The 22,278-nt window shown below is 30.7% G+C and overlaps 3 protein-coding genes across 5 annotated transcripts in view; all 3 read right to left on the minus strand.

Moving 5' to 3' along the window:
* LOC113002771 (transmembrane protease serine 11B-like protein) lies at positions 1 to 2,028 on the minus strand. Its single transcript, XM_039446526.1, has 5 exons — positions 1,923 to 2,028; positions 1,639 to 1,791; positions 953 to 1,184; positions 705 to 803; positions 1 to 397 (listed from the first exon to the last, which is right to left on the minus strand). Exons 1-5 carry the CDS (start codon positions 1,965 to 1,967, stop codon positions 261 to 263), a joined length of 666 nt encoding a protein of 221 aa, XP_039302460.1. The 5' UTR covers positions 1,968 to 2,028; the 3' UTR covers positions 1 to 260.
* The window catches only part of LOC120357071 (transmembrane protease serine 11B-like protein), a 41,041-nt gene continuing 20,763 nt past the window's right edge, over positions 2,001 to 22,278 (minus strand). For 2 of the 3 annotated variants that reach the window (XM_039446517.1, XM_039446520.1), the window contains one exon: positions 2,001 to 2,075. In XM_039446517.1, the coding sequence (XP_039302451.1) occupies positions 2,053 to 2,075 (23 nt within the window). In that variant the 3' untranslated portion in view covers positions 2,001 to 2,052. The remainder of the gene's footprint in view (positions 2,076 to 22,278) is intronic. The other variant, XM_039446522.1, reaches the window with a different exon arrangement.
* On the minus strand, positions 19,695 to 20,446 carry LOC105207148 (fatty acid synthase). The gene has a single exon (XM_039446560.1). It carries the CDS (start codon positions 20,372 to 20,374, stop codon positions 19,871 to 19,873), a length of 504 nt encoding a protein of 167 aa, XP_039302494.1. The 5' UTR covers positions 20,375 to 20,446; the 3' UTR covers positions 19,695 to 19,870.

Consider the following 22,278-nt stretch of genomic DNA (forward strand, 5'->3'; position numbering starts at 1 on the left):
TTACTTTGACTATTTTATTGTTATTTCTATATTTTGTAACAGATGTACTTACGTTTTATTTTGCAAGTATTTACATTGAAATGCGTGTAAGGATGAATTAATAAAAGGATCGAAAAAATGGATATGACAAAAAAGGAATCTTATTTACAAATGACGATAGAATATTTGTCATTTACAACTAATGTTGTTTTGCGTTTTGGGAAAAATAATAAGAGCAATATAAACGGTTATGTGTAACTTTAAATTTTAGTTTCGACATTCTATCTACCTGCTAACGATTCTCTAATTTTTTGATCGATCCAACGACGATAATGCGCTGCACAGACGTAAACTCCAGGTCTATTCGCATTGCCGCAATGTTGACTCCAACTAGTTATCCCGTATAAAGTGAAAGCTCCTAATATAAAAAATAATATGAGTTTTAACAGTATTTTAACAGCATTATGCAAATATTAATTTAACTGAAAATATAATATTTCTTATTTTAAAATTAGAGTTCGCAAGCTTAAATTCTCTTAAGTAAAACAATATAAATAGTAGCACTTTTTCTAGATATGAAAATTTTATAATACTTTCTAAATTTTGCTATTACTTACACGTATATTAATAGTAGATATATTATTATAATTCTAACTCCATATTTTTAAAAAATTTCGTTGTTATAGAATTTTTCATTGTAATTAATCTGATTATTTTAATATTACCGTTGTGATAACGTGTCAGAGATCCCCCAGAATCGCCATCGCAGGTATCGGTACTTTCATCAAGATATCCGGCGCACATCATTCCATCACTAATGGCACCTTCACCATAAACATAACTAGCTCAACAAATTAATTGATCCAACAAAAGTACCCAGCCGTATCGTAAATCTTTTGATTATGCTGTAAAAGAATCTGATGCATGCTACAAGATTCAGTTTAAAATATAATCTCTTTAGAATTTCACTTACTCGTCTTCCTCGTTTCAATGCTGCCGAATCCGCTGATCGTGCAATTCAATCCTGGTGGATATTCGGCATTCTCAGGCGGCAAGCAAATTGGCATCATATCTTTGTCAAGCGGAATGCCGAGGCCTTTAAGTAGAACCAAAGCGATGTCATCGTTCATTCTATGGCCTTTACGAAATTCCACGTGCACGTAATAATCCTCGATGTTGGCTTTCACTTCCGTTCCCTCGTTTATCTGGTAACATCAAACATGATAAAGTGTCGTTTGTTTAGCAAATAAATCGTTAAAGGTGTGCGAACTGTTCGAATTCGAATCGAAATCAATTATAGTTGATTCAATTTGAATTCGTTTTCGAATCTAACAGAGAACGGTTCGATTTCGAATCGCTCGCCTTTTAAGTATTTGTTAATTTATAAAACCTGCGTACACTTTGTCTGTTGTTTATTATAAATTTTCTAACACTTAACACAGCATTTTGCTTATGATTGACATTTCCTTAAAGCAGTATAGATAAATTTTGTCTCCCTTTTTAAGAAAAAATTTTACAACGTATTATTGAAAATATATAATATCTTCAAATTAGCATATAAAGATGTGATTCGAATTCGATTTAATTACACATGATATTTGATTCTCACACCTTTTATAAATGCATTCTTCGCTTTCGTAATGATATCCATTTACTTACATCCGTGTTGTAATCTCCCGCTCGCACAAAATAAGTACCTTTGTTGTAACCTTCAAGACAATGTGCGGCAGCTGTTAACACGTGTACAGGTGATATAATAACAGCGCCGCACCAGTGATTCGATCGACTGTGTCCTCGAACTCGAATACTGGCCTAAATATCATTTATCATCAATGCATATTTGACGCAATATTTATTTCAACATTAAATAAAAGATGATTAGATTACAGTTCTTCATTGATTATCGTGAAAAAATTTAAATTTTCCTTGTACAAGTAATATACCTGCCAGAGATAGATGCCTTTTGGCGCAATGGAACCATGTATCATTTTTGAAATATCTAGTCCCCGTCGTCATCGAAATCTTTGACAATTTGTCGAAAGTAGCTCGTTAATGCTTCGTTCTGTATGTTCCTCATCGTTTATCCAGTATGGCTGCTTAATAAAAAGGAAAATCAAATAAACGAGCAAATTATACAAATGTTCTATTTTGAATGTTGTTACCAGTATTTTTCTGTTATATTATATCAACTTAATTTACAAATACATTTATTTGATGAGCCATACTGTAATTGTTTTATTATTTAGAGTAATTGTAAAAAATTATGGCATTCTAATTTAATATGAATAATGCCTTTCAAAATCGACTTTAAATTCAACTTTAATTTAATCTTAACGCAACTTTTATCATAATTGAATTCATTTTAAATTACAAATATGTTTTTAGACCAATAGTATAACAACACAATGATAGTAAGAAAGCCTTCTTCGGTTGCAGCTAAATCTTATTGCCTATAGAGTCACGCGGTATAAAACGAAAACGAACGTAAAATTACCAGCAAAGTACAAAGGACCGTATTTAACCATGTACCTATCTTTTGAAAGATTCTTGGTATAAATTTATGTCTACACTGAAAAAAAAGTTGTTAACTGAACTAAATGCGTTTAGTTGGTTATAAATTGCTTATAAGCAGTTCTGAGAGCTGTAAGAGCGGGCCGAAAGGATTTCAAAATCCCGCCTCGCAAAGGAGAGGAGAACGTGCGAGCCGGAAAATACTAGGAAAGGAAATATCTCGTCACGATCCCTCGTGTGTCAGGAGCCGGAAGTACCGACGGAAAGGAGGGTAACTGGAATTAACTGCGCACCAGGAGTACAATGGCAGAACCGACTTTATTCACCGGTCGTGTACAGAATTGCTTATAAGCAATTTATAACCAACTAAACGCATTTAGTTCAGTTAACAACTTTTTTGAACTATAGTTCAAATATTAAAATATTTGAGTCAAATACATTGTAGTAAATCCAATTAATATCTGCAATTTGAAACAATGAAATAATTTGGTTGCCGTGTTTAATTAAATAAACTAAGTTCTTGTTTTACTAATCAAATTATAATCAATTAAAATAAGCAGCAATATTAAACCAATCACATATATGAAATTGATTTAATATAAATATTATTATGTTAAAGTTTCCTTGTTTAATCCATATAATTGTTTAGTTGCATAGAATAAATATTAATTGTTTTGACTAAACATTTCAATCTCATATATCTTGTTTATTTATTGCTGCAACTAAATATTTCATTCTATACTAAACAATTATTTTATTTAAATAAGGAAGCTGCATGAACACAATAAACTTTATGTTAAATCAATGTCACATAAGTACGATTGATGCCGTTTATTCCAAAAAATTATAATTTTATTACTACAACAAGAGAGAAAGAGAGAGAGAGACTGATAATTCATTTCATTAAATTCAGCAACAAAATTATTTAGTTGTTTCAATTTTTAGATTAATTTGAATTATATACTGTTAAGTTAAATATGCGTTTAATGATTAACAAAATCGTATAATTTGAAACAATATAATTTTGTGAAACTGTTTTATTTAATTATTGTTTTTGTTATACTAATCAAATAGTTGTAAATTTGATAAAACAACAATGTTGAAGAATTTAAGTTTTATAATTAGTAAGTTAGATTTAATTAAAAATTATTTGTTTAAATAAAATAAGTGTGTGTAAATTAAACCATATTTGTTACGTACATAAAAGAAATATTTAATTGTTTTTGTTCGAGCACGTATACAAAATATATAGATATTCGTTGAAAATGTGATCATATTTATGTACTTCGTATTTGCGAGATTCTTGAATCTGCTCAGCGATGATGTGTTGACCTATCACGTGATCGATTGTTATGAATTCCATCGGAGTATACCGGAATCTCCAAAACGAGCGTTTTACCGTCTCATAAGACAGTCAGTCTGTCTGTAGATCACTTGATAATGAACAGATATAATCGTTCGCACAGTCGTACCCGTATGCGATTCTTGTATTACGCTCCCGAGAGCTAATGAAGGATAAAGTGAGACTTTGTAAGCTATTGTGAGAGTTAAAGCTAACTTTAGTCAAATAAAAATTTTGTTTTCAGTATATTCAAAAGTATTTATTTTGTGTGAAAGTTAGAATATTATAGGTACATCTCCATTAAATTTAAGATATCTTATTGCTAATAAATGTATTTTGTTTTTAATGAATGTAGCCAATTTACCATACACAAAAAGTTGGGAAATTTATGAAATATCAGAGAAAGATAATATTATTATAACTAAATGTTTTCTGTAATATTAATGAATATGTAATAAAAATATCAAATAAAATTTTTTTTATTTATTAATTTGTTGTTTTTTAATAATATTTTATAATACTTTAGTTAATTAATAATATTTAACATTAAAAGAAAATAATGTTAACATTTTTTCTATGTATAGATACATAATTCTTAACATTTATGTATCTTTAATTTTATATTTTAATTTTATCAATATATTGAATAATTACTTTTAAAATATGTAACAGTAACATATTGTTTCATTAAAATTTAACATTACAAATACGTTAATTTAACAAAATTTAATTTTAAATTGTATCAAATGTTTTATTTTGTGTCAAATTTTTACATGATATTTGTGTTAATTTTACGTTTTGATTTTATCAATATATAAAACAACTATTTTCATAAAATATAAAAACATCATACTATTTTACTTAAATTTTACATTATAAATGTATCTAAGTGACACTAAATATGTTTGCAAAATTATGTGATAGTGTTACGTTTTTTGTGTTAATTTATTAATAAATATTTACGCGATTGACTAACATATTTGCCTTATGTAAAATTAACATAAAAATTTGGGTGGACCGTTTGGGACATGCAGAATGTGTTAAATTTAACACAAATTTATTTAAAGAAAGTAGATATTCAGGAAGATGGCTTGTAGATTTTAATAATTGGAATTTAGAAATAGATTTTTGAATTATGATTTTAAATTTTAAGAAAATAAATTAGAAGAGAACATTTTTAGAGAAATAAGTTTGAAGGAATTAAATTACGAGAAAAATAATTTTTAAATAAATTAAATTTAAAGAGAATAATTCTGAGAGGAATAAATTGCGATAAGAATTATACATATTCTAGAAATTAACTTTCAAGAAAATAAATTTCTATTTTAGATAGGTTTCGATGGAACCCTATGATTTTAACTAATTGTAAGATTTAGTCCGCCCGTGATCTTACTAATAATCTACAAGTTGGTGAGTTGCCTATGATGAGCGCCTTACCGATTATTAAGTAAGGTAAAAATGATACTATATTCTTTTACATGTAAATGCAACGTATTGTTTGCTTATATTTCATAACAAATATTATATTGTCTTATTTTTACAAAATATACTTTTACACTGACAAAAGAGTAGTTGGCATCTGTAACTACAATTATATAATTGAATGTTAAAGTTTAATAATTATGGTTAAAAGCTCCATTTTTATATTATTGCTATTACTTAACTAGTAACAATAAAACACAATGTGTTATATTAACAAAAAGGTAGAACACATTGTATGCTATTATTACTTACAGTAATAGTATATATGAAGAGAAGAAAGTACAAAAAATTTTAGATTTATAAAACATTAAATAATCTATTGTAAGTTCTAAAATAGGTTTATTGTGCAAGAAAAATGATATGTTATGTGAAGAAGTTATTGTTGAGCTAAGAACTAAATGAATAATTGTGATTTTTAATAAGAAATTAGATTTTTAATAAGAATTTTAATAAGAAACTAGTACTCTACGGCTGTTATTTTCTTATAATGTTGGATTGATTAAAATTGAACATTTATTGTTAAAAGGCAATTTAGTTTCTAAATAATTTTATGTTTGTTTCTCTTATCTTAGTATAAAATTAGTTTAGTTATACAAAGAGCAGCCAAAGATTTGTTTATTTTAGTTTTTAATTTTGAAATAAATGCAATAAATACGTATAATTATTTTTATTTAATAATCCTTTTAAAACATTTAAATTTTTTACTAAAATTTAAAAAATATATATAAATTTAGCTGTAAAAACTTTGTTAAAAACTAAATGCATCGACAAATGGTACATATATTTACACATATTATGTATCAATATTATCAATATATAAAATTCTTGCATATAACAAAGAACTTAAGTTTTTATTTAATCAAAACGTCAAAACAAAGACTGAACAGGTATTAAAAACTATGATCTTTTGTAATTGTCACCATTTGCCCCCTAAGGTGTCACTATTTGCCCCACATTAGGGGCAAATAGTGACAAATGTAGACTTGAATTTTTATGAAAAATTAACTCTTATACATGACTTATGCAATCTTTAATGAACTTTTTCATATATTTTAAGGTGAAAAATATCTGTTTAGTAAAAAATTATATCTTAAAAACTTAAAATCTGCTTGGAGGAGAAAGAGAAAAAAATCCGTCATTATTTACCCTCCTCTCCCTTACTGTAAAAAAAAAATTGTCAAATTACCGTAGATTGTATTTTCAATATGTTTACTGCATGTTAAATATTGTACACAACTATGTACGTTCATTTTTTCAACCTTATAAACATATATAAGATTTTATATAGATACATAAAACCGTGAAGTGTATAACATAATTACCCTGCAGTGATATACATATTTTCAGTAATTGAAAGTAGCATGATATACGTGACATGGGTCATTAGGGCCAACCTAATTTTGAAACTCTTAAAATGTTAGAAAAATTCTATTTAAATTCACATGTATTTTTTAAGGTCTCTACGAAATTATTTTGTTATGTAGAAAGGAATAAGAGACCAGGTGTACAGATATATGAAAAATAAGAATCATTAGACATGAAAGGCTCGTGTGTACCATTGCAGAATTAAAATCGAGAAGAGACGAACAATCATAGCGGATCTTAGTAATCAGATAATAATTTATATATGATTTTATATACATTTTCTTGTTCTTCGAACAGGGTGCTGTCATTATTAGTTTTAAAACGTAGCCATTAAAGCAGAAAGATTATATATCACATTAAATTGATAATGTATAATATGCTAAGAAGCATCTATTGACCTTTCATAAAATATTGATAATTGTTTGTTTAATTAATTTTAAATTACTATTTTGTTATAAAACTATAACAATATGGGGAATCATCTTAGTGATATATTTGCAAAATTAAATTTGGAAAAAAATTCTTATATTATTATTAAGAAAAATATTTTTATCTGCATTATGTGTAAAACACTTAGAAATAAAATTAATCAAAATAAATGTTTACAAAATTTCTTTAAATTGAACTCACCGTTGCACGTTGCTGTGAATCACTGCCAAAATGAAGGGCCTATCTCCGAAGAGACAAAGAAATTTTTGCTGACCTCTCCTTCGACGTTTAGTACCTTGCCTCGAAATTACGTACTTTTATAGGTATCTGTATGTCAAAAATAATTCAATTGAGTAGGGAAAACAATTATTCCTAAATTATAATGTAAAAACATTGCTGTATAAAATATTACACATTTAGCATGGTAACATTTTAAATAAAGGATAAAACGATTTTTTAAATATATCTCAAACTTAGATTTATCTAAGTTTAACAAATATTATTTAGAGATTTTTTTGCAATAAATTCTTTACAGTTTTTCAGGGGGGGGGGAAGGGAAAATATAGATGCTAGTAAGCATCAAGTATTATTAAATTAATTTTAATTTAATAAAAAGTGTTATTACTAACTCTTATTCGATCATAACTGTGTTATATGACCGAAAGTAACGGCGCGCAGTTTGATTGAGTCTGAGAAAGTATATAAAATCACACGTATATATAAAAGCACTAAGATCTAGCTATGACCGAATAAGCCTTCTTATTTGAATTTGTATGTTAGACACATGTATCGGTCGAATATCTCTCTAACTTAGAGATTTTATTTCGACCAAACTGTTTTATATTAACGTATCATCTTAGCGCAATTATTTAAAATTTTCCTCAATTTGTGATGCTATTATTATACAATATTATAAAAAGATTTTTTAAACTCATCGTTGCACGTTGCTGTGAATTGCTGCCAAAAAGAAGAACTTATCTCCAAAGAGACGAAGAGATTTCTGACCTCTCCTTCGACTTTTGATATCTTTTATAGGTATCTGTATGTTGAAAATGATTCAATTGAGTGGGGGGGAAACAATTAAAGTATGGCCGAAAAACTTCGTCTGTATACGTTGAAGGTCATTTTACAATTACGTAACATGTACACGATACTTTCCCTGCGTTAACTTCGTAAGCGGATGTCACGCGAAGATTGCGAGTAGCGAATAGCTAACAAACAGTTTCTACGACTTGTTACAGCATTGAGGGGGGTGATACGCGCGGAAGAAACCGAAGAACTATTCCTTCACGCGCGGTCAACAAACTATTTATTTTCTCCTGCTTCCGCTCGTAGCCACTGGTCCCCTGTGAGAATTTGACATAGAGGAAGTTTGCACCAAATTCTCGCTATTATCTCTACTCTACACTCTCAATATCTCCCGCTCTCTACTTCGGGATACCGGCGGTAGTTTAGAAAGTGTTCCCCGCGAGCGGGGCAGGAACAGGAAAATACTCCCTTTGACCCCTCGATCGCACATCCTCATACTTACGTCAATCGTCACGGCGGTACCTCCCGCGCGTATCTCTCCTCTCCGCGCTCCAACAGGTCGAAGAAACTATTTATTAGTTACCATTACGTATTTTGACTATGTGTATTGAGGAGTTAATAAAGTAATATTTTTGTAATTTATATGAAATTATGTATATAAGATTAAAATTTTAAAGCTCTGATGAAAACATAAATTAAATTCATTATAAAATACAAATATATACATCCAATAAAAGGACGGCAAACGCAGGTAAACGTGTGCAAATTATATTTCTCACGTATGATATCCTTCAACTTAATATTATGTATCTTGTGAATCCATAATGCATCTATTTGTATATGAATACGTTTCGGTTTTTTTTTTAACCACCTTTAGCGTTTTATAAATAATTAAAAATCGAAACTTTTACAACATTAGAACTTATAAATATTAAAATACCCGCTTTACGTCCCTCATTTGGCCGATACGTGCGAGTCAATACCCAAAGTTATTGTAAATTTGGAAATCGTTATTATTAAACTTTTATTTAGCGTTATTTTCAATTCAATCATATTAAATTCTATGTCTTTTAAAAATTGCGTTGTTTCGTTGCGCTTTGTGATGTATTATTGCCTTTTAAACGTATTAAATTGGCAAGGACAACATTATCTCTTTTTATGTTATCTTTTTCTCTCTCTCTAATTAGCGCGAATTTGATATCATATAGGAAGTGCGTAGTTGCTCCATTATTTGAGTATTACTTGTCTATCTAATTATGTCTTAATGATACTAAAATACAATGCTTATAAAAGTTGCAAAATAAGGATATGAGAATTATATAACAATGCAATATTAGAGTAAAAATTAAAGACATATTGGAGGTATTGCAATTTATGTCGGTTAAAGAAAGAATTGTATACAATGTTTGTATTTTTGTACATAAAATGATTGGAAAGTGTCTGAGTTACTTAAAAAATAAAATATAAAATATTTCAATCGCGCTCTCTCTCTGAGCGGAGCCAGCAGGCAGATTCGAGTGCATAAACTTTCGTGCAATCTCAAACACCTACAAATTGGATTTTTGAACAATTTTCTATTTTCTCTTAATGGTTTTTCCTCTACAATAAATTATTTTCTAGAAATACCGATTGTGCAGTCACATTTTCGAGATTCTAAACTATTATTTGAAAAAAGATTATTGAAAAATATTCATTGGAACCAAAGTTATAGCATCTCAAAGTTGAAAAAGTCTCCCAAACCGGCAAATGTGTTAACGGATCGGTGTGTTTAAAGGTTAAAGAAACGAAAAAAGACATATTTACTTTTTTGGCTACTGTATGCCGTAATGCGTATATGAATTCGACATATAAAGTATCATGTAGTGAGAGAGGTGGTAAGATGGTAAACCAGTTACGTTACAAGTATATAATACTACTGTTGTGGTTTTACAACCTTGCATAATGCTCACTGGATAAGGAAATTATTGTCAATAGATTTTTTCCAAATAAAATACACTTTATAAAATGTTTATTGTGTTTTGTGATACTTATTATTCTATAACATCTGCGAGAAAAATCATTAATTGTAATTTTTATGACAGTAGTTATTAATATTTTACGACTGCACTTCTATCTCACAAATGTTTTTCTCTTTTCACTAAATTATAAATTACATATATTCGAAAAACATCTATAGGATAATTGCTAGAACTTTATGACTAACAAACTGGTGTTGATAAAAAATGTATCCCGTTTATATTTACTGAGTTATTTAAAAAAAAAGTAAACTGATAATAATTTAAAAAAATTATTTTTTTCCATCAATGATTGATTTAACAATTATTTAGTTACACAAAATAATGTATAGCTTATTCACGTTAGCCATTAATATTTGTCAATCAATAATTAATTAAACCAATATTTAGTTAAACATATTAAACTAAACATTTTAATTTTTCAACAAATTTTAATACTTACATTGTGAGAATGTTTCAGAGGTTTTATGTTCTATAAAAATTCTCACAGTCATTTAAAACGCATTATTTTTATCGATTAATTTTAAGTAGCATAGCTTTGCATAAAAAATTCAATCGCTGAGTCAGGCCAAGCGTATTTGGCTGTTGCAATTCTACTCTCCGGTCCTATTTATAAAACAGGTATCTTATCGCAATTATCGCGTTAGCGACATTGATGTTGACTTATCAATCCCACATCCATGTTAATTTGCGTATCGCCCAATAAACATGCTCGTTTTCGCGCGCGTTCCAGAAATCACGCAACCGCGTGGCCCGCGTATGCCACCCGGTTCGCACAGAGTAAATGATTTCTTCAAACTTAATAAATATTATTGTATCCAAACAAATTTGTTATTTGGAATGGTCCAAACAAATCAATGTGTGAATCAATTAATACGATTATTTGAATTTGGATCAATATATATTCTCGTCTTAAATAAATCATTTGAATAAATCGTTTGAAACAAAAGATATAATATTTTTGACTAAGTAATATATTTTGCCATTTTCATATAAATAAATTATTTCTTTAATTGTTTTCGTATAGTTATTGTAATCGAATAATATATTATTTGGTTGAAAGATATTACTTTAAATAATAGTGTTATTTCTGTCAAATAATAGAAATTTTTTTAACAAAACAATAAAATTTTTATTACACAAACAAATGTTTCGTATAAGTATATGTTATTTTAATGAAACAAATTTCAGATAAATAAATAAAAATACTGAATCTAAAGAAACCTTTTTCTCTATGTATCGTCAAGCACCGCGTATCTCGTTTACGCTGGATATACTATTGTTAATATTTCTATCCGCATAGATAATTCGCGTTTCATGCTAGTTGTCAGTACATCTCTGTGTGATTTCAATTATATACAACTCGTTATAATATTTTATTGTTAACCATTATTTTTACCATTGAAACAAATTCATACTTTGTTGCTTTGTTAAAATTTAGTACTCAAACTTGAAGAGCCCGTGTCGGCAAGCTAACCAGCGGAAAATCGGTTTATTTCAACTAGATTTATGTCCTGAGGAGATGTTGCTTTAATCATCGATTTGTTTAATAATTTTTCCCAATAGTTTGTTTTTTATACACTTCCATTGAAGAGTGAAGGCCGACATTAAACAAACTTTTAATTTGCAATTCGCAAAACATGTTTATCTTCTTACAACTTTATTCAAGCTTCGTGGTAAAGGTCATTTTAAACTCCATAAACATGATGATAAATAAACGATTGTAAATTGTCGTTCGAAGATAAAATCCTCCCTCGTCAATTTCATTGATTAAAAAATACGTAGTACGTTTTTTTTTGTCGAAATTTCGTTTTTACTTCATATAAAGTCAATGTCATATCTCAATTGCGTAAAGATGATGATAAACATATCATATATTTACTTTACATAAGAGACTAAAATAAGCCTGTATCATCACGGGAAGCCGTCTGTGATATCACTAACGTCACTCACTTCCCTCCTACTACGGCGCACATTGCTGTAGTTGTTTACAATGTTTTTGATTTACAATGTTTGGTTAACCTATAGCAGGGGTTAACTCCAATCAGTCGATTACAATGTTTTTTTGGTAGATCTTTTCTTCTTCTTTAATTACGTCTATTTAAAATCATTATTTTAGTTGATCTCAATCAAATAAAAAATTATAGCACTGCAAGAACTATTAGAATAGTCAACGCAATGTCAAAGATCTCATTATTTGCATTATTTTTTACTTTTTTTAAATTTTATTATATGTTCATATTTTGATTTTTATTTTATTTGAATTCTATTATAAAATTTACAACTTTTATATTAATCTTTTTCTTATTAATTTGTTCATAGTTTTAGCACCTATTTCTATTAATGGTAAATAAATGGTAAAATCATATTTTAATTTTGTATTTTTTCTCTTACACCTTACACATACATAGGTATATTGCAAAATGCTCTTCTAAAAAAAGTAGTTCACAGATGTAAAAAAGTTGGGCATTCTTGACTTATGGCCAGAGCACAGATTGTTGCAGTCACTTAAAAGTGCGATTTTATAGCAAAAACTTTGGAAACTGTATTTATAGCATATTTTTGATAAACGTATCATTAAATATATTTGTGTGCTTAAGTGCGCGTACGCATGCATGCATGCATGTGCATGTGGGGCATTTCACGTAAAAAGGGTCCAGCTAAAAATAAACTGTTTGGGATTTCTAAAATGATAATAAAAACATGTTAGTTGATGTATTGTATAAGGTTAATGATAAAAAAAGTATTATATTACATTTAAGACGGAAAATTTCGTGATATGGAAAAGAAAATTCTTTTGGAAGAAATCAGAATGTGTTTGGTTGAACATATATGAGGGTGTTTCAACCAACTAAAATGTGTAGGCGTATCGATATTAGAGAGTATTAAGACAAGGTTGTATTAATTTATTGTAATGGCTCAAGAAATACGAGGTGTGTTCAAAAAGTATCGCGAATTTTGTGTTTTTTCAAAAATTATTTATTTATTCATGAATATCTATTTTGTCCCCTTCAAAGTAATCCCCATGAGATATTATACACTTGTGCCAACGGTTTTTCCAATCTTCGAAGCACTTCAAAAAATCATTTTTTTTTATCTTGTTCAGCTCCTCCTTCGATGCCGTCTTTATCTCGTTAAGCGTAGCGTAACGTCGTCCTTTCATGGGCCTCTTCAGTTTAAGGAACAAGAAAAAGTCACAGGGGGCCAGATCTGGGGAATACGGTGGCTGCGGCATCATTAGTGTGTTGTTTTTGGCCAAAAAGTCGCGCACAAGCAACGATGTGTGAGCAGGGGCGTTATCGTGGTGCAAAAGCCAATTTTTGTTCTTCCACAAATCCGGGCGTTTCTGGCGGATTGCTTCGCGCAAATTGCGCATAACTTGCAGGTAATATTCCTTATTGACCGTTCTACCCTGTGGCAAGAACTCATGATGCACCACGCCCCTGCAATCGAAGAAAACTGTCAGCAAAACTTTCACATTCGACCGAACTTGGCGCGCTTTTTTCGGTCTTGGTTCGTGCGGCAGCTTCCATTGAGATGATTGAGCTTTGGTTTCCACGTCATAACCATAAACCCACGATTCGTCACCAGTTATGACCCTCTGGAGCAAATTTGGGTCGTCGCGGACAGAGTCCAACATCTCATTAGCAATGTTCATGCGATGCTGTTTTTGGTCGCAATTGAGCAATTTTGGTACGAATTTCGCGGCGACCCGTCTCATGCCCAAATCATTGATAAAAATCGAATGGCACGAGCCAATCGATATGTTCAGGTCCTCAGCAACTTCTCTAACGGTGATTCGACGATTGGCCAATACCATTTTCTCCACTTCATTAATTTTTTCGTCTGTTGTTGAAGTGCTCGGGCGTCCGGCACGCTCTTCGTCGTTCACATCTTCTCGGCCTTCTGAGAACATTTTGTACCACCGATAAACGTTGCTTCGGTCCAAGGTAGCTTCTCCGTATGCCACAGTCAACATTCGGAATGCATCCGCGCACTTAATTTCGTTTTTCACACAAAATTTGATACAGGTTCTTTGATCCATTTTTTTGAATAGGTAAAAATCGAAGACGATCCAAAACACGTGCAAGCAAAGCAGCTGTCAACAATTAAGTGAACATTCAAAATGGCCGAGCTTGTCGGCATAAGTGAGAGACATGAGTACCAACATAACGCCACAAAAAGATCGAAATTCGAATATACGTAACCCGCGAAAATTCAAAATTCGCGATACTTTTTGAACACACCTCGTATTTCGCTTTACATGCATGTTTTTATTGTTTTCATATACTTACACCAATTGCCCGTATATCTATTGCAGTAGAATTATACATATGGTTCTAACAGCCGGTCTTATAAATTAAGCTCGCGCGAGAAACGGTAAAAAATTTTCATTCATTATCACTCAGCACATCTACGATTTACAGCACAGACTTTAGGGAGATTAATGTATACGGAATCACAAAAATATGTATCAAAACATTGTAAACAAAAAAATTTATATTAAACATTATCGTGAAACAACTGACATGTAATTACTTGTACAGTCGTTATAAAATTTTAAAACAAATATCATATAACGACTAATTTGTACGGAGACGTATAGACGTTATAAATGCTGCAAATAGTTGTATAATCAATATTAACCTTTTAGTCGTATTTTCCAGTATGTAAAATGCAGAGTTGGATTTAAGTTAATACATTTTTTTAACTAAATTAAGTTAAAGTTAATGATTTATAAAATTAATTTAACGTTAAAAATTACATGAACAAAAAACTAACTAGTTAAAAATTACGTTAAACGTAAATTAACTTGAGTTAAATTAGAAATTAATTTTGAAAAACATTATTCATATTAAATTACAAAATCGTAATTTTTTAAAGTTACATTACTCAAAACGATTATAATATGAAATCAACAAGCAAACTTAATATTTTATTTGTAAAATAAGTTTGTATAATATAAACAAAGAAATCTTATGTCTTATACGGGAATATATTTTTCTCTCATAATTTTTTCTTATACATAGATAAATTTTTAATTTGGAAAAAAGTTAATGAATTAAAGTTAATGTGTTTAAAAAATAACTAGTTAAAGTTAAAAATTAAATTATTAAAAATTAATTAAATTAATTAAGTCATTTGTGCTACGACAACTTGCGCAATTTGATTGACATCACGTTTTTACTTTTATCAGGAGGCGCGGTCGCGTCTCGCGGTATTTTTTTTTTTTTTTTTTCATCATCAGCGTTAGCGTCATCATCAGCGTCAGCGAGAAAGACCAGCGCCTCTTTTACGCGAGTCAGCGAGTTCAAGCATAATGAGATTATCAGATCTCAGTAACGGCTGAACCGATCAAGTTCCGAGTAGTCTCAATCGATAGCTTGGGGAAAATTGCATAATAAAAGTGTTTTTATTTTTTCTCTCCGTGCCCTACGAGCGGAGATATCGCGACGCAAAGTCCAAATCTCGACGATTTACATTTAAGATACGTCATTATTATTATCGTCGCCAAGCGAATCTTGTCCAGTACATTTTTTCGACACGAGTAACGAGTGGCGCTCGTTACTACACTATATTAGAGTCCCTAGAAGTGGAGAGTCTGGACATTTCGGGGTTCCACGTGATTGGACTGCACCTAAAATGGCAGCACCAATACGGATCCTTATTTAATCCTCTTTAGCCAAAGCGATAACAGCATACAACACGTTTATGTGCACACAATGATAAACATACACACACATAAGGTATACATATGTATACATATATGTACATACACTGACATATTCATCACCGACATTTTAGGGGCAGATGTCCAGACTCTCTACTTCTAGGGACTCTACACTATATCAGCCCGCATGCAACCATGTGATGCATCACGATGGCCGCGAGTGTCGCGACAATGATTGTCGTGATATCATGGCTTTCCTAACCCGTAACCTGAACTGAATCGGCAATATATCTCGGTTTGCGGGACAGACGACATTCTTTTTGCCGATCGTCGCTAAGAGAAACTTGTATACGTTTTCGGCACGGAGTGGTGCTCATTATAGCCGTTTTATGTGATTATGGGTGCGTTCCTTTTCATGCATAACATAACATGCGATTCACGCATAACATAACATGCGATACATCATTTATCCTTGTTGTTTTTCAACTAACTAACGTTAAACGAGGATATATAATGCATTATGCACGTCATGCGCATCTCATGTGATGTGATGCATGTATATCGTATGGTACTATTTCTGCATTTTAACAGAGAAATTTTTCTATGCTAACCCATGTGGTACTCTCTTTAATTCTATACAAAACCTAAGTGATTCTATTTCTGCATTTTCATTGAAAAATCTTCCTATTCCTAACCCAAGTAGTATTTACCCAAGTGGTACTATTTGTGTATTTTAACAGAAAAATTTTTCTATGCTAACCTATGTGGTAATTACGTTTAACTTTAAGTCTACAAAAGTATATTATTGCTTAACACTACAAAACGCGTGATATCAGTACAAAATTACCTTTTCAAAGAAAGGTAAAAAAAGGCGGTATTTATGTGTGTGCGCGCACCTTATCTTTAATTTTACCTAAAAACACAAGTGATACTATTTCTGTATTTTAACAAAGAAATTTTTCTATGCTAACCCATGTGGTACTCTCTTTAATTTCTATACAAAACCTAAGTGATTGTATTTCTGCATTTTCATTGAAAAATCTTCCTATTTCTAACCCAAGTAGTATTTACTTAAAAATAAATATTTTTTATTTATTTAATCCAACCTAAATGTATTCTTCCCAAAAAATGTATGAAATCTTTAAATTGCGCCATTTATAAAGAGAATATGTTGCTCTTTGAAATAATTGCTGTACTACTTTTAACAAATAAAATGCAAGTGATAGTATCTTTATTTTTTAAATAAAATCCAAGTGGTATCTTTAATTCCTTTCTAAATAAAATTCGAGTGATACTATCTGTGTATTTCTATTGAAAAATTTTTCTGTTTTAACCTAAGTAGATGTACTTAATTTTAAAAAGTTTCAAAGGAATATATAACATTTAATCTTAAAGAATTAAGGAAAAAACAGAAATGAGAAAGTTTTATTAAAATATAAAATTTTTTAACTACAAAAAATTGCCGCTGCTAGATGTTTAAATATCTAAATAAAATGTTGTAAAATATTTATTATAATAGTTATGGTAACTTAGATAATTATAATAATTTACAATGTTACTTGTAAAAATTATAATGATTTACAATGTTACTTGTAAAAGATAATAATTTACAATGTTACTTGTAAAAGAAACAAGTGTTGAAGAAATTTACTCATTAACTTACTTCGCGTAATTACTTTATTTTATAACGCGTATCTTACAAGTGTTACATTTATCGCATTCTTTCTTATGTCAATTCTTTTCATTGCTTTTTTTATCTAGCAGCGGCAATTTTTTGTAGTTAAAAAATTTTATATTTTAATAAAACTTTCTCATTTCTGTTTTTTCCTTAATTCTTTAAGATTAAATGTTATATATTCCTTTGAAACTTTTTAAAATTAAGTACATCTACTTAGGTTAAAACAAAAAAATTTTTCAATAGAAATACACAGATAGTATCACTCGAATTTTATTTAGAAAGGAATTAAAGATACCACTTGGATTTTATTTAAAAAATAAAGATACTATCACTTGCATTTTATTTGTTAAAAGTAGTACAGCAATTATTTCAAAGTTATTCTTAACCGGGCGGAAAACGGATTAAAGGATTGTTCGCACCAGAATTGCCGTGACGGAATGGTCAGTTGCGTTAGGTGACAACTACTATTCAGATTAAATGAAGGTGCATGACATGATTGATTGAATATAGCTAATATAATATAATAGCGAACGCCTCTCTGTGTCGAAAATATGTACTGGACAAGAAAATCTTGGCGACGATGACGTTTCTTAAATGTAAAAATTGAGATTTGGACTGCGTTGCGATATCTCCGTTCGTAGGGCACGGGGAGGAAAAATAAAAACCTTTTTTATACAAGTCGGGGCCAAACTATCGTTTGAGACTACTCAGAACTTGATCGGTTCAGCCGTTACTGAGATCTGATAATCTCGCATGCTTGGAACTCGCTGACTCGCGTAAAAGAGGGTCGGTTTGCGACTCGCTTCTCCTACACAGGCGCGAGTCGCGACCGCGCCTCTAAATCCGATGGATATCCGTTTTTGGTCCGTGGACATATGGAACTAAAATGGACGTCCCAAGGACGTCCTGTGCTATCTGGGATATCATACAAAAATTGACAAAAGAAATATGTCGAATATTAATACTGAACTAGTACATTTTCCATAGATTTTTGTTATTTTATCCGTATTGAAATCGGCAAAAGTAATATGTCGGGTATCAGTATCAAAACTGTACATTGCCGTTATATTTATAACACTGAACTTATACAAACGTTGGTTAAAGAAATATATTGAATATCAGTACTGAACCAGTACATTTCCAATAAATTTTTTTACATCCGTATTGAAATCGAAAAAAGTAATATGTCAATATCGAAATTGTATATTGCCGTTATATAATATTTACAAAAGTTGATATAAAGAAAATGTCGGGAAAATAATGTGTAAACATTAAAATAATGCGTTAACATTTTTTATTAATAATGTAATGTATTATAACATTTCTATACTATTTTAGAAGTTAGTACATCAAATTGATAGTAATAGATGTACTAACTATCTTTTACTAACTATCTATATGTAACTAATATTTGATACGAACTACCCACCGATTACAATAATAAAGAAATTATAAACTAGAGAGATATTCGACCGATACATATAACATACAATTTCAAATAAGAAGGCCTATTTGGTCATAGCTAGATCTTAGTGCTTTATATATACGTGTGATTTTATATACTTTCTCAGACTCAACCAAACTGCGCGCCGTTACTTTCGGTCATATAACACAGTTATGATCGAATAAGAGTTAGTAATATCACCTTTATTAACTATCGGTACATTGCAAGAATTATCTTCTTGATAATTCTTGCAATGTACCAATAGTTAAGGCACGAACCTTTTGTGCCGATAATATGATATCGTAATTTCTTTCAAGAGTCTGTTTTATCTCCGTGCCCATTAACGAATCCATACCCAAGTCGGCCAAGGTATTATTGGGATTAATCGAATCAACATCTTTAATGCCTAAGATATTGGCAACAGTTGTGACAAGATTGGCCTTGTTGCCATCGTCGGATTTATATTTTTCAGCTAACACCGAAGAAGCCAACACCGGATGTAATTGTTGAAGGAATATATCCATCGTTGCGAGACAACTTGATATCTGTTGTGGTATAGTACCGCCCACCTCGGCGTCGTTACCACCCATCATTTCTGAAAATGAAAAATGTCATAAGAAAAACTGTGTATATATGAAATTAATAAATTCTGTAGACAACAATGTTATATAAAATATGCATTACGTATTGTTTCATTATTATTTTATAAATTATACTTTTTAAAAGGACATAAAATAAAGATTGAGTTTACAAAGGTAAAGAAAAGGCAAATCGGAAAAAGTTTGGAGAGACGATTCATTCAAGAATTTGATTAAAAAAAAGATTTCTATTTTTTTGGAACATTTCATATATTAATATAATATTACCCATGATTAAGCCAACGTCTGCGATGGCACCCCATTGAATGGCAAGACCAGGTAAACCATTAGTCTGCCTCTCTTCCATCATTCTTTCCATGGCTGAGTTTGCGAAACCGTAGTTTGTTTGACCCACGACCGCTTGATACAGACGAAAATACCACAAAGTAATCGAGCGATGGGCAGAGTTTTCTCGATACCGCGTCTAAATTTTTTGTAATATCGATTTTCGGTGAAAGAGCCGTCTTGAAATCGGCTTCTTCCAAATTTTCGATGAGAGCATCACGAAGGACGGCTGCTAAATTGAATATACCGCCTACCGGAGCGATGCGGTTGCTTTTTTGAATTAAACTTTTAGCACCCATTAACGTCGTAATATTCTCTGTGCAAACAACAATTTGTATGCCACTTTCGCGCCAGCGACGTACACACAGTGCTTGATAACCGGTACGTATGCCTGAGCGTGATACGAGAACGATAAATTTGGCGCCGCGGCTGATCATCCAGTCGGCCAACTCCAGACCGAACCCACCGAGACCGCCAACCAAGATGTATGATTTCTCCGGATTCATGTAAGTACGGGGAATCGCGGCTACTGTCTTTGGCGTTGGTGACGCACGTTTCTTTGGTTCTTCATCTGCTTTTTTGATTCATGGCGACAGGCAAACACATCGGTAAAGTGTTTTTTAGTAGCACTTTACCGATGTGTTTGCCTGTCGCCATGAATCTGAATCCCGATTCAAGCTGTTGTTCTGTAAAAATGTTTGATTGGAGCGGACGTACCGCGCCATTTTCCATTCCCTCCGAAACGAGTTTTATCAGTTCCTTTTTTTCCACGCTGTCTTTTTCGAATAGCTCATCCAACAATATACCATGAAAAGACGATTAACTGCTAGATTTCTCTGATTAATATGGCAACATTAATAAATAAAGATTTATTTTTTTTCTTAAAAAATTTAGATTCTACTATAACTTATAAAGAACAATTGTTTGATTTTGTTGTAGAAAGATTAAATATTAATTCTTTAGAATCTGGAAATTCCGAAAAAATAAAAAAATATTTACGATCATTTTGTGCTAACGTTTCTACACGATGGAAGAAATCAAGTAGAACGTTACAACATTTTACAAAATATAATAATATGTGGCTCAATAAAGAATTTCAAATTCCAAACAGTATAAATTCTGGAAATTTCCATAAATCTGCATGCCCTAATGTAGCACCATCTAAATCGTTTTCTGAAATTACTGAAAGACACAAACGAAGACGAACTGAGAATCTGCGGGAGTCCAATCCAACGGAAGTTCTCCTTTATGCCACACAAAAAAATTATTAAGCAATGGGTCAACAGACATGGCAAAGATATTGGATTATCTTATAAAAAATCCAAATGAGGCTAAGAGAGTAAGAGATTTTTGTAAAAATAAAATAGAAATCCCTTTATATTCGAAAGAGAAATGTTTATCTTTACTTCTTACTTTAAACCTGTCTAAGTTGCAATATATACATTTAAGAGAAACTTGCGTTGAAAGTGGTACAAATCAATATGTATCATATTATAATATACAACAAGCAAAGTCGGAATGTTATCCGCCAAAAAATAAAATAACAATAACTGATACACTTGCTTCAATTGAAGTACAAACAATTTTAGATCTTACGAGTACAAGATTACTTAGTGTCTGCGAACAAAATTTGGATAACGATCAAAATTTAAAATTAATTTACAAGTGGGGCTTTGATGGAGCTTCTAGTCAAAGTACTTATAAGCAAAAATTTCAAAATAAAAACGCATCAGACAACTCCATAGTTATGACTAGTTTTGTTCCCATTAAATTAATAAGTGACTGTGACATTATTTGGTCAAATCCAAATCCATCTTCAACTCGTTATTGCCGACCAATAAAATTTGAATTCGTTCATGACGATGCAGAAATTACGAAAACAGAATATGAAAGAATGCAAAATGAAATTGTGAATTTGTTACCTACAAAGTGTGGAAATATTACAATAAATTATGAAATGTTGTTCACCATGATTGATGGTAAAGTATGTACAGCTTTATCAAAATCAGCATTATCTTGCTCTTCATGTTACATCTGTGGGGCAAAACCTTCCGAGATGAACAACATCAATAAAATACTGGATAAAAATGTTGATATTGATGCGTATAATTATGGGATATCAAGTCTTCACGCAAGAATTCGCTGCATGGAATTTTTACTCCATATTTCGTACAATTTGCCATTTAAAAAATGGAGTGTACGTGATCCTGTCTTAAAAAAGCAACGAGAAGAGAATAAAAGAAGGATACAGCAAGAATTTAGAAAAGAATTAGGATTGCTTATTGATATCGTTAAACAAGGATCAGGGTCAACTAACGATGGGAATACAGCCAGGCGATTCTTTTCTGAAATATACACAAGTGCTAAAATCACAGGATTAGACGAATCTTTAATAAAAAGATTTTCCGTG

The sequence above is a fragment of the Solenopsis invicta genome, chromosome 1 (genome assembly GCF_016802725.1).
Source record: "Solenopsis invicta isolate M01_SB chromosome 1, UNIL_Sinv_3.0, whole genome shotgun sequence".
Lineage (NCBI taxonomy): Eukaryota > Metazoa > Arthropoda > Insecta > Hymenoptera > Formicidae > Solenopsis > Solenopsis invicta.

Bases quoted from the DNA above. Each gene is read 5' to 3' on its own strand.
- LOC113002771 (XM_039446526.1), bottom strand. From the start codon at position 1,967: ATGATACATGGTTCCATTGCGCCAAAAGGCATCTATCTCTGGCAG. The intron at 1,792-1,922 runs GTATATTACTTG...AATGATATTTAG, and splicing joins AAGGCATCTATCTCTGGCAG to GCCAGTATTCGAGTTCGAGG. The intron at 1,185-1,638 runs GTAAGTAAATGG...TGATGTTACCAG, and splicing joins CGGGAGATTACAACACGGAT to ATAAACGAGGGAACGGAAGT.
- LOC105207148 (XM_039446560.1), bottom strand. From the start codon at position 20,374: ATGAATCCGGAGAAATCATACATCTTGGTTGGCGGTCTCGGTGGGTTC.